Raw genomic sequence first — 13,782 nt, 5'->3', positions numbered from 1 at the left:
TGGCTAATAATCAATTTTGCAATAGACAGTACCTGATATTTGGCCAGGAAAGAGCATTTTTAAAGTTTAATTTTAAGTTCCAAATTTAGTTTCAATCTGCTAAAGGAGTGTCAATACTGTGACAACAAGCATATGAAAATCAGTCAGTCAACCCAATATATATGAAAATAATACTGTTTGATTAATCTAGTTTAAATCAGGATCGTCCTTCAGTTTAAAAAAGTTATAAATATCTCTTGCATTCCTCTTAATCTTGTCTGGCCTGACATTATCTTAATTGCTTAAGATGATTTTTTCCCAGGATTTTATTCCCAAATTATCAATCATCTGTGAACAAGAAGGGAGTGGCAGTGTGGGATTTCATTATCAAATCTTCCTATATCCCAAAGATTTTTGCCATGGTGGTAATTTGGTCTACAAAAATAAATTCTCTCAACATGACTTTCTTTTATTATCTTCATGATCTCTATTATTTTTAAGTATTATTCTGGAAGATAAACCTTTCTATCTACATGCAAAATCATTTCTGATGTCAAGTTATTACAGCTAGTTTCTGCTTTATTCATGCCTGTTATTTAAGCCTTAGTGGGAAAAGCTAACATCTATGAAGCAGCCATTTCATTCCAGTTATTCAAAGTAAATAAGCAAAATTTAAATAGCATGTACACACAGCTTAAACATCCACCTGCAATTTAAGACCCCTATAATGGTGATTGTATCAAGGTTTCTACAAGGTCTGGGACTCATAATAATGAAGAAAAAAAAAAAAAAAAAACTACTTCACATTACAACATGTTTCCTATTGAACATAAATGGGAATTACAAAGCGTGCCCTCTGGAAACAAAAGAGGAATCGTTGTTTGCTTTAGTACATTCAAACTATTTGCAAACTAGCCCTTTTTATCATTTCTTTTTCATTGCAATAAGGCTGGATTTTTGCTACTGAGTTTTGCCTGAAAATAATGCAGCTGTCATTGATATCCAATAGCTATTGTACATAGTTTTTGGGCACCAAAATATTTAGTAAACCAATTATCATTTACTATACGTTATACAGCCAATATGAATAGAAGAGCGGAAAGATGTTCTTAACAGATCTCTTCCCACTTTCCTTACAGTGTAGATTTGTGTGTGTGAGGATTTTCTTGTAAGGATGTATATGTACTATACATCTATATATGCAAATAAATATGAATAAATACATGTTACGTAGTACAGTCTTAGAAGACTAAGAACAAATGGGAATTCTGTTGCTTGTATTCTGTTCATTAGGGGTTGATCCAATGCTCACTGAAGTTTATGAAAGGCTTTCACTGACTTGAAAACACTTTGGCTCATAAGTTGACTCTCTAAATAGGAAAAAGAAGAAACTTGATGAGGCATGAAAATATATCTACTGCCAGCTATAAAAATGTTAGCCAAACTTAACACCCATCAAAATGCTGAATATTTTCTATACTGAAATTACAGTCTTGCTGGGAAAAAAAAAAAAAAAAAAAAAAAAAAAAAAAGTCCTTACAAATTCAATTGTACTTGATTTGTATTTTTCCAACAGATTACCCAAGTTTTCTGCCATCAAGTGGGAAGAGGGGTGCCACAAAAGATTTGCGTAAATGTCCTTGGAGGTTTAAAGGCTCGGTTGCCCCAGAAATTTCAGGCTAGCCAAGAATGTGGAGGGGGCAGCAAGCAGGGTAATAAAGCATTTCATCCTAAGTCCATGAAGCCACTCATACAGTTTATCCTAACATAGAAAAAAAGAGAAAAGAGATACAGGGCTATTCCTTCCCTGAGGCTTCCTCAGGATTTAGAGGAATAAGGTGGTGGAACAATTCCTTTTTGTCTCTATCTGTCTCCAGAGTCACTGGATGGGAGCGTACGGATGCAAGGCAAGGTGCTTAATGAAAAGACAGAAATGAGTCTGAAATAGAGCTTAAAGGTTGGAAGAATTTTTCACAAATTTTTTTTTTTTTTTTTTAATTTTCCTTTCCCCGTTTTAAGTATAAGAACTCTGTAGCTTGCCAAGTTGTTATGTACTCTTCCAAGTTACTACTTCACTCTGTCCCTGTTTCTACTGTGCAACTATTAGAAGTTGCAAATGGTGTTTTGGAGTCATCACATGAAAAAACAGAGCTGACCAACACCAGCAGTGGTAAAAATTATCCGAGCTTGATTAATCACCGTCCTCTTAAGACAGTAAAGCACAGTTACATTTTACACACACAGACACACAAAAAGTTACAGAATAACAAAGTGCTGGATTTATTTAACTGGCAGGATATTAAATGATATAGCTGTTATCTTTTCCTGTATTGTAAATTATTGAATTAAGCCTTCAGTCAGTTTGGCAACAGTGCCAAATGAATATTACAGCAGTACAATGCAGCAAACAGTATCTGTCATCAAATCTAGGCCTCACTTATAACTGAAATTACAGTGAACAAAATGCTTGTGCAGTAGATTGGAAAAGGTTCATTATTATTTATTCATTTTGCCTAGTAACACAAAAACTAATGAAATTTCATTGAGAAGAGTGCACGTCAAGATTACTATACATCATAAAGACACATCCCTCTAACTTCACTGTGGATATTTGTCTCTGTAATTAGATGTCTGTTCCACAATAGTTCTGAATCTGAAGGACATGGCCAAGTTCGTGACATAAAACAAATCACCTGCACAAATGAAAAGGCTTCCTTTATCTTGTCTATATCTTGCACAATAGCACAAAAGCCTTCAGAAAATCTTTCCATAAAGACCATGAAGTCATGCACAGTTAGCGATTCTGACATTGTTACTTACACATTTTTTTAAAAATAAAATATCACATTATTAATATAGTTCACACATTGGTGTATTTATAGTCCCTATACCTATTCAAGGCATGGTAGTTTTACACATAACTTCACAATGAATTGTTTGTAAATCTGTGTTGATCTTTAGCCAAAAGTGGAAATTAGTGAAGCTCCATTGAATGCTATCCAGTGTGCACAGCTTATGAGCAATTTTCTGACACCGCAGCTTGAACTTTGGGACTGGAGTCCCTCGGGAATATTCTGATTTTGTACTGGATGAAATTAATATCATATAAATCCAAGGTTAGAGTTTGATTGTAATATTCAGTATGATATTATGAGAGACATCAAATTTTGGCATTCAGAGATCTATCATTAATTATTTTGAAATTAGAATGTGTGTATCTGCTAGACCAAAACACAGATGTATAGTAAATTCACTGATACCCAATTATATTCACAGAAAGTTAGCTTAAAGAGTTGGAGCAATACTTGATAATATAACAGAATTATAAAAAAACGTTTGAAGCAACAGATTGTGATGAAAACTATTATCAATATGTACATTTAATTGGAAAAGGCTCATAATTCAAGAATATGGTCATTTTTGCGTAATAGCTATTACATGTGAAATATTACACCTAATTTTACATATAAGGCTTAGGCAATCTTGACATCTGGGTATAGTAGTAACTAATGCTATATTTTATGTATTTATTCTTTGTTTTTACACCGAATTACCTCAGGAAAATGCACAGTATATAACCTGAGTAGCCTCTGATCACCCTACCTACAACACCATACAGACTTTAAATATAAGGAAATATTTTTGAATATTTGAATAGTTTTTCAAAGACTAAAGTTGGGAGGGTACAGAATTGTTCTTCTTGAAGATATTTAACTTTTCTCTGCCATTCGCCAGGGCTGCGTGTCTCATTTCACCTGCTTACACTCACTATTTTTTGAATGTACCGCCAGCCTACTGAGGCTGTATCCCAGATGAAAGGGATGCCTTGCACTGTTGACTGTCATTTTATAGACAGCTTCGTATATAACATCTGGGCTTAAGCACCAAGCTTCAATTCATTACCAAGAGTTTTTCAGACTTCAGTAGGGCCAGGACTTCACCCCGTGTGCCACCCCGACGCCTACCTCTCTCACCACATCAGAGACAGCTAAGTGTCTGTCTGGTTTGGGTGTCTGATGACAGAGACAATGTAGAATTTCACCACTGCTCCCAATTTGACTTTTTCAATAGAAGCTGAAACTTGAAAGGAGCCCAGTGCCTCCAGAGCTCTGTACATCAGTGTCTGAAGGGAGAAAACACATGAAAGTTGAAGGCCCTTTGGGAAAATCCTACAGGTTTTAGGTTGCTTCTGCCTGCTCAGACCTATAACATCTCTTCTAATCTCCCTTTCTCTATATAAGTCTCCTGGTTCACTCTCTGATTAAGAACTGAATGAGAGGGTGAGGAGGGATGCCTGCCTCCCGTTGCTGATAATACTGACAGGCTCTTTTCCTTTTTCCACAATGCTTTCATGGACCTTTTCTCTTTCTCACTTCTTTTCCCATCTTCTCTTTCACTGTTAATATCTTATTCATCGCACTGACGTGTGTTACTCTAAGTTCATACTTTCCTGCTAGCAAACAGCATTGCAGCCATTACCTCTCATTCTGTACCAGTCATGCTCCTTAAAGTCCTTGAGCTAGCTGGTCCAGGCTTTGGGTGAGGAAAATAATCATTCCATTCAGCTTCTGTCAAGATTTAATCAAAAGCCCCGGTGTTATTTGCAGAGAAAGACTCAATCACATTTAAAAATCTGTGGGCTCTATAAATTCCCCCCTCTTCAAATTAAAATTTACTGGTGTCTTAAGTTGTGAAGAAAACTAGACAGATTTTGAAGTCATTCGTATTTTTTCATATTTTTTTCTACTTATGCTGTCACTACAGGGAGGAAGTCTCTAACTCACCTGCCCCATCCTTTTTGCTAGAACTGACAGGTGTTTTACTATGAAGCTGATTTAAAAGAGGCCTCTTAATCAGGTGTCAGCTTTGGCCCATAAAGTCATATTAATGTTTTGGATCAGATATGAGGCTCTATCTAAGGCACATTAAGAAAGATTCATTAGAAACTCACTACCCCTGGAATTTACAGCCTTCCTGGAACTTAATAGCCTGGATAAATTTATCCTTATCTGGTTTGCTTATGTGAATTATAGCAGTTTTGCATTTAGAATCTTTTTAGAGTGCAGGTTTTATCATTATTCTCATCTCTTTTTTCTTATGAAAGAACACACTAATATGCTAGATATATATCTGCCTAGGCAGCAGCAAACCCCTTTGTGCCTATTGCATGACTCCAAGTGAGGAAAGAACAGCCCTGGTCCATCACTTTCTTGGGATTCTTCTGGCTGTCTCTTCTACAGCACTTAGAACAAAGGACTCCTAATCTCTGATTAGCTCCACAGAGCATCATGGCAACTGAAATCACAGGAATTGAAAATGCTGCACACTTTGGAGATCTAAGACCAACAGAACTGGACATTTCTGGTCCTTAAACAATAAACACTCTTGAGTTTGTCTGCTTGGAGCTGATTCAAACAGAAAAAAAAAAAAGTCCAACAAAAAAGTCCAACATGGTGGTTTTCTATTATTTATTTTACAAATGCAGCACAATGTCTTCTGGGACACTTTCAGTTTCACGAAGCAAAAGCTGTCCAATATTACTGGTCAGTTCTGGACAAGAGTAATTGTCCACTTCAATGGTTTGCAACACTGGTCAACCAAGTTATTTATATGTATCCTATAGAGTGGGGCACTGCCTGCCTGAGCTGCACTCTGGCTGTATTGCCTGGTATTTCCAGTTGAGAAAATGCATCATAAGAAACTAATTGTGAAGCCAGTCAGTGTCATACAGCAGGAAAGAACAGTGAATATGATTTGGGTAAAATTAAGTTGATTAAGTGTGGGTTCTGGAAGTGTATTGCATTCTCCATGTCTGTGTGAGACAGTGCATAAGCACTTTAATATTTATTGTGACTGTCCCAAAATTCTTTGATTACATTTGATGTAACTATCATAGCCCAGTATAACTAGCCACTGCCCATAAAGCAATGAGAGGAAAGCACTATGATATCCTCTGTTGATACATAATTATGAAAAAATAGGCTTCCTCCTCTTCTGCTGGCTATGTTAATCCCCACATTGGCCAAAGACAATATCACATAATGAATAAAGGAATGTTGTTTCATTTTCATAGTTTAGATTTGAATTCAGACTGGCATAATTATGGTCTTTATGGAGATCAAACTGATTGGATATCATAAAGAAATACATTTCGTAATAAGAGTTTATATTTGCCTTCAAGCACCATGCTGAGGACACAAACACAAGTTTTATGTATGGAAATGATACGTTTAATCAAATATTCATATTCCAATTGATTTTTTTAATATATGAATTATTTAATTCTTAACAAAAGCAAAGAGTACTAAGATGTATTTGTCATACATATCTCTGGATAAATCATTGTGACTTGTTGTGAATCTGGAGAATGAGGGAGAAATATATGGCCTTTCTCTACACCAAATGCAAAAGGATGCATCAGGAAATTAGAAATGACCAGTCTGACCTTTCGTATAAATAAGAGATGGACTCACAGTATACCATTGGCTGTAAAAGTGCATATCATTTCTCACAAACATCACAAACATGATGGTATTCTCTGTTGCAGATCAGGCAGCAAGAAAAGGATATTAAAGTAAAAACAAAATGATAGCATGACGCCCCCTTTACTAAAAGTCATGGACAATATCTTTGTGAGAGTGGCTGCAACATTTCTACCATAGAGGAGCTGTTAGGATACATGTAAACACCTATGTCCTTATTAGAACTCATAATGGGAATTTAATTCCAGATTTATCAAAATATTTACACTTTTATCAGCTAAAATAGGGATTTTCATATATACCAGGTAACTCATCACAGTTAATTTCAGTCCCACATAGCTAGATCAATTTTGAAAATGGAACAAAGATCCCAAAGTCATTTCATTGCTTTATAAAAGCTTTTCACTGGTTGTTGTGGGAATGTAACAAGAACAGGCTAAGAAAATTAACCCAGAAGGGAAGAAAACTCATACGAAAGAAAAGTCAAAGGATCATTTGTAGAAACAGCAAAAAAAGATCTCTCAAAATTTTTCAAGAGAGTAAAAAAAAACAGAAAAAGAAATCTGTAACAATGTCCAGCCACCATCTCTGAGAGTAGCTCTGCCTCACACCTCATGGTTTGCTGAACAAATTATCTTCTTCCCAGCTCCACACAATTATACTTCCATGAGAAGTATAAGAAATTCTGGTTTGCTTTACAACCATTTCTTTGTAAAATCATGAAATAGAAGAAAAATAATTTGGGGTCTGGAGTCAATTCTGGGAGATGTCTCATCTTTCTGATGAAATTGTTGGCACTATAAGATATGAGCTATTTATTTTTCCTACAGCATCTTGCTCTATGACTAAAGACCCGTGGCAGAACAAGAATATAAAGAATAAAACAATTATAAATTTAAACTCTAGATCGAGCTAAGGGCTGAAATGCATGCTAATCTTTAGGTATTTCAGTAAACCCACCAAAAGCAAACAGTTAAGGCAATATCAAGTCTTGAATATAGTTGAGTTACAGCTTCTTTTATTGGGTTTCCTTCATATTCTCTGAGATTTTCACCTGTCTGCAGTAGTTATGGATAAGTCAAGAAATATTTGGAGCCTACTTTAAGTCTGCATATAGCCTGCAAAGTTCAGCAGAATGAAAAAGTTATGGAAATTGATACTTTTTATGTGATTTACTGTATTTTATGCTCTGTTATGTCACTTATAACATCACATATAATATTCAACCAGGTTTAATATTGTACCTTCAAGCCACTAGCTCATCTCAGCTGTTTTACTAGCCTGACTTTATATCCTAAACCGAAAGGATGTATTTTCGTTTTCTGGTATGTCCACGCTATTTCTGTAACACAAGATATTCTTAAAATGAGATGTGTCTATCCAAACAGCTATTGTGGTATAAAACAAATCAATCTTTTTGGACTGCTACTTTGAATTTTACTCCAATTCTCTTGAAGACTATTTCTCACAGTTATAGCTCATGAAATCACACAACTGGGCTGACTTTCTGAGTTTCTGAAGGATACGCAGTGTGAGCTGGGTAACAGACACGTAGGAGTAGGCATCTCCATTAAGATACACACAAAACATTACGGTTATAAGGTGCCATCTTTAAAAAGGCTTCTGGTCAAAAAAGCCTAAGTATAAAAAAAAATTTATTTGATCATCTATATCTAAAGTTCTACCAGATGTTCTTTGCTTTAGATCCAGAAAAGTAGAAAAGTTTGACTACATTCATCAGTAGAAAACAATTTTACTCATAGAAAGATGGGGTTCCGATTTTTTCAGGTTTAGCAGAAAATATTTCAGAAATGAAATGGATATTTAAAATATATATATATATTTAAAAAAATATAAAATATTATATTCTTATGACTTCAGATGAGTCAAATTATTCATGCAGTTCCAAGAAAAACATCAGAAAAACATCAAATGTCACAAAAAGATGGGAGCAGACAACAGTGCTGACCTGGCTTTTTTTCAAATTTAGAAGAGGTAGATTGAAGTGGCTGAAAAGTACAAAAGCACATGAATATGTATACAGCTGACAGCCGATACAAAGGATCTGAGTTTTGAAGTGCATTGTGTGCAGTCACTTATGGCCCTGAAGAAGGCACTTGGGTCGGTGTGGTGCCAGTGGCTGGAGCTGACCTGGCTGGGGTGAAGCCAGGGGAACTGCCTTGGGGGCACAAGCTGAGTTAATGCATCAGGATGGCTGATTCTCTTTAGGGATGCAGGAAGACACTCTGCTGGTGTCAGCTGAACAAGACCTATTTGCAGCAGCTGAGAAAATCCTCTAGGAGTTACAGAGCTATAGAGCAAGAAGGTTGTACTTGGCAATCCATGCCTGAAATGAAGACAGAAGGTGGGGTGAAATAGTGACCCTCAGGAAGTGTGTTGTACCTTCCTTCTCTCATTACAGATGAGCAGATAAAATAGGTGAATAAAACCAGACACAATTACTGCCAACATTTATGTTGCTTCTAGAACACAACTGTACAGCTACTAATTTTTGGGTTCATGTCTCTTCTTCCCAGCTACCTGCGTCACTCTACTGGAAACTTTCTGGATCTCTTGAATTTGTGCACAATATGTGAGAAATGCAGTATGGTCCAGTTGCTAAGCTTTATAGAAAGCTCTGAGAGCATTTATTTGTTCTGTCACTACTATTCCATGACAAATCATTTCATCTCCATGAAAGTTTTTCTGCAAGAACCTCTGAGACTGAGGAAAGAAATGGGTCTTGCCCCAGCCCACATGCCTGTTGTGCCCTTGTGTTTTCAAGCTCTAATTAGACTCTGTGCATCACCAGGGAGAATATGCTCTAGTGAAAATACGTGATGAATTTTCAACCTTTATTTTATGCTACCACTCTTTAAATAGAGAATATATATATATGTAAACCTGAAACCAAGCCAGCCAAAGTGTACAAGAACAATATTAAACCAAAGGAGGTGAAAGGCCAAAGAAGAAGGAAATGATCAATTTCCTTAGCTTGTGATGTGACCTTCTGGACCCACCACCAGAAAGAGAGGCCAACTGGCAAAGGAAAGGAAAGCCTAGGACCAGAAGGCTGCCACAACGTGCCTCCTGGTCTAGAAGCTATTTACTGGTCAGCAGGAGGTGCTCACTATCCCTCATGCTATTTGCTCTCAGAGGCCATAGGGAAATATCTACATTGCCAGACTTTTAAAAGACAAACAGTCTGTCTTTCAATGGGTGACATGAGGATGACACATCCACTTCACCAGGTGATCAGGGAGGTACAAACTCCAAAAACACAAAGCCACGACACTGTCCTTTTCTGCTTCCAGTCACAATCTAAACCACAAGCATGAGGTAGACGGGGGAGATTTAATAGATGGCCATATAATTTCCGTACGAGACATGCAAAGAAGCTAGTCTTCACTGTCACTTGCTTAATAAATCACCAACACCTGGGATATGTGATTTTATTATCATTCGGGTTTGAAATATTTCCTACTTAATAGCAGAATGTCTGGAGGTGGACTCTGTGCTGAATATACAAGCAGACCTTAACTTCTGACCAAAAGAAAAAGACACTAAAGGACACTTCTACATGTAAGGACATGCTAAAGATGCCTAATATCTTAAATTATTGTTTTTCTTTTTCAGGGGAAGAAACTCTACATGGTCCTATTTTTATCCAAGAGCCACATGATATCACTTATTCCATGGGCTCAGCAAATCCAGAAATCCTACTGAACTGTACAGCTAAAGGATATCCACTCCCTTACTACAGGTAAAGTCAACTTTGGAAAAGTCCCATCTGGCTGTAAATCTTCTAACAGTTTTATCTGGTCATAGAATGTCATGTGTACCTCAGTGTGTGGCAAGTGCTCATGGCAAGAGTGACAGTAGCCAGAAAGTGTGGTTCCACTTCTAGGCTTTGGGGCTGGGTTTGTTTCTTTTCCTCATTGATTCCCCACATCAAGAAACATACAGCCAGCAGCCCAGGGGAAAAACTCTTGTCTCTAGTGTTTTGAAGTTACTGAAATGGGAGTACAGTACTTATTAGGACCCCAAATTTGTTACTTCCAGGAGAGAGAGAGAATCTTTTGACGGCCTGCAGGCCAGATGTAATAGGTGATGTAATGAGAAGAAGATCCTGCAGCTGAGGTTGCATATAGTACTGGTCACTTGCACAGAAAACTGAAATAAGTTCACACTCATTGTTTTTATTTCAAAAATAAAATCTCTCCCTGTACATTAAATTACATAAGTATGACATCACAGCATTTGAAGCCTGCTTGTTAGAAATCTGAGAAGAGGAAGAAAATAGTGAAAATTTAAAAGCGACATGAGCATAGAGAATTTGAGGAATGAAGGAAAAATATTTTTGCTAGTCTATAGTTAAGAAAATTGACACAGTAGAAGAAAACACACCACTGAAAATTGTCCCCATAGCATTTTAAAACCTACAAAATTACTTCTGAATCCACAGAACAGCTGTGAAAAATGGAAAAATGGAGATGCTGTGCATCTGTATTTGCTAAAACTTTCTGTACATCTATAAATGCTAGGAAAGCAAAAGAGCAACATCCTTGCCCATTTCTAATTCTAAGATTTCATGTATATATTTATAGTGTTTATCTAAAGAAACAGCAAGGCACAACTCTGATAACTAGCTTACAACACTCTGCAGGCTCACTTAATAAAACCTCAGTACACAGGAATGTTTACTTATTGAATAACTATGGAGTCATCTTTTAACATGCAGCTTGTTGCGCCAAGGATTTGGAAACCTGAGTCTAATAAGAGGAAAAGCTGTATATCTAGGAAAAAAAAAAAAAAAAAAAGACAGTGCTTTCTTCAAAAAAGAAAGGTCTGGGAAAAGGAAAGTGAAAAACAAGAAGTCGTTCATGCAAGATATGAAAAAAAAAAAGAGAGAAAAAAAAAGAAAAAAAAAGTGTCCTACCAAATACTTAGACAGCATTTCTTCAGTAGTTTTTAATTGCTCACACAATTCCTTTGTACAGTACCACTGCTAATTATGAACTTGGCTTTTGTGCTTCATGTATTAATATTTTTCCAAATATTCTGCCAGTAGAGAAATGCTTTATCTTCTTTTCACAACGTAACTTCTATTTATATGAGTAGAAATCTTCACACAGATCCCATCCCATTCATTCTTACAGTTTTCAACATGAACATCCATGGTTTCATGTCATCCATCTGTTTCATATCCAGTTATGAATAGCTTCCTCAATGACCTGTAAAAGTTATTAATTCATGTATTCCACCCATGGACTCCACACATTCACAAAGAGTAGTAACAGTAGATTTCATTAGGCATGAGAGCTATGAAATCTCCTCCCATCAGGCATCCAATATTCCTATCTTCCCTTCCACTGTCTTATGCTTTCTTACTGTCCATTAACTAGATTCACTTTTTCTTTGCTCTATAAGGACATTTTGCAACACCTCAGTTACTCTAGTAAGACCAGATCAACATCTGGGGATGTATCCTGAACCATCTAGGTTAATTAGAAGTTATCATACCATCACTGCTGCTGTTACAAGTTGGGAGTTTTTCACCATGACTTTAAAGGAACAGGAAGCCTTCAGCATATTTCTTTGATTTCAGTAGTCAGTTTTATCAGATAAGAATTGAGCCCATATATTTAAAGTTCCAACAATTTTAGATAAATCAAGCGCAGTATGAAATTTTAATAATATCCTTTGCTGAGTGATAGAAAGGAACTGCAAGGATTATAGTAAGGCATTTCTTTGATTCATAACTACAGAACTGCTACAATAGGAATAAGGTTATACCCAAGCTAATTTGGTATTTAGCACCTTTTTGCATAAATAAATATGCTGATTAGAACCTTTAATTTAAAGAAAAATGCTTAGCATTTCCTGAATAATCTTATTTTTTATGTACTGTATTACATTCCTCTTAAAGACTCATAAAAGATAGTAGTGACCTTTTGCAACTTGATTTCAAAATCCTGTGCATCTGGCAAGAACAATACAAGAATTGTATAGGATTGAAACAGGCATAATGATGAAGTGACAAAAAATGAGAGACACTGATTTCCTCTGCTGGAAGTAACAGAGAACATAGATCTGATTACAATTGGAACAAAAATAGAGAAATATCTCTAAAATCTGTGCATATGTTGGGAAATCTAGATAAATATCCTGTTAAATACCATCATAATAATCTACTTTCTCATCTTCTGTACAGTCAAATTTTTTTGTAATATCAGGTACATCATTTCTGCTCTTTCACTGTCTGATAGTGGTGGTAAATACAACTTTTCAAATTATATTTATAAGTAATAAATTTTATTTTTCTTCCTAAATGCTATTCATGAGCATATCACTGTTCCACATTTTCTTTCCATTAAGTCATTCCAAGTCATTCAGTTTCATAGTTTAATACAGCTAGCCTTCCTCCACACTGAAGAAAAAAAAAAAAAAAAGGCACCTGGAGCTTGTCAAGCAAGTGTTTTCTGCAGTATTTTGACATTTCTTATTCAGTCCCATTCAGTCTCAGGTGTTAGTTCTAATTCATCGCATTCTTTCTGAACTTAAGTTCAGTGTTCTGAGTAATCATGTAAGCTAATATTTTCATGCAAGTTTGAAATCAATGTTTTAGTTTTTTTTCCCCTCAAACTCTACAGAGAGCAGTCAATTGGACAAATGAAGAAATCCAGGGACAGCATAAGTGTTATTCATTATAGAACAACATTTTAATATTTCAGCATAACTTAGAAAGATGCAGTAAAATAAGATAAAGAGATATATATTTAATCCAAATCAAAGTACCACTCAACATAATTGTAACAGTCAAATAAAAGTGAAGGGAACAGAGGCACAAAATCTACAATAATTGCTAATGTCATAAAATATGTTTATAAAAATTGTATACAATTTTAGAGTCATTCCCCATAATTCCAAAAATACTTTTATCTTATTCATACCCTTGAAAAAACAGTGATAATCCTTCTATACCAAGTACACCAAGAATGGTATACTTGTTCACTAAAATGCTGCCCCTTGACTCATTGCAGATTCTGCTTCAAAAATGAAGTGTAACTAAAAATCCCTCCAAACTCTGTTGTCTTGTTCAGAGTCAATAGTTTTTAAACTTTCTATTATCTTCCAGGCTTCTATGCAAATAGTAAAAAAAATAAAAAAAATAAAAAAAAATCAACTGTGTCTCAGAAGACTTGGCAGGACACATTCTTTTAGAACATAAATAACTTAAGAAACATGGAACACTTAATGAAATCTTAAAAAAAAATGTATTTTTTATAACAGCACCCTGAGAAGATAATTCATAGAATCA

General features: G+C 35.7%; 1 protein-coding gene across 5 annotated transcripts in view; it reads left to right on the top strand.

Annotated features, from left to right (window-relative positions):
* The window catches only part of CNTN6 (contactin 6), a 143,702-nt gene that overhangs the window by 45,059 nt on the left and 84,861 nt on the right, over window positions 1-13,782 (top strand). For 4 of the 5 annotated variants that reach the window (XM_080605768.1, XM_080605769.1, XM_080605770.1 and 1 more), the window contains exon 3: window positions 10,098-10,224. In XM_080605768.1, coding sequence (XP_080461894.1) covers window positions 10,098-10,224 — 127 coding nt within the window. Of the gene's footprint in view, window positions 1-10,097; window positions 10,225-13,782 lie in introns of those variants that run through there. The other variant, XM_080605771.1, reaches the window with a different exon arrangement.

This window comes from Anser brachyrhynchus, assembly GCF_964034855.1.
Source record: "Anser brachyrhynchus genome assembly, chromosome: 10".
In the NCBI taxonomy this organism is placed as follows: Eukaryota; Metazoa; Chordata; class Aves; order Anseriformes; family Anatidae; genus Anser; species Anser brachyrhynchus.
The sequence above is the reverse complement of the archived record's forward strand: the minus strand, read 5'-3'. Positions and strand labels throughout refer to the sequence as shown.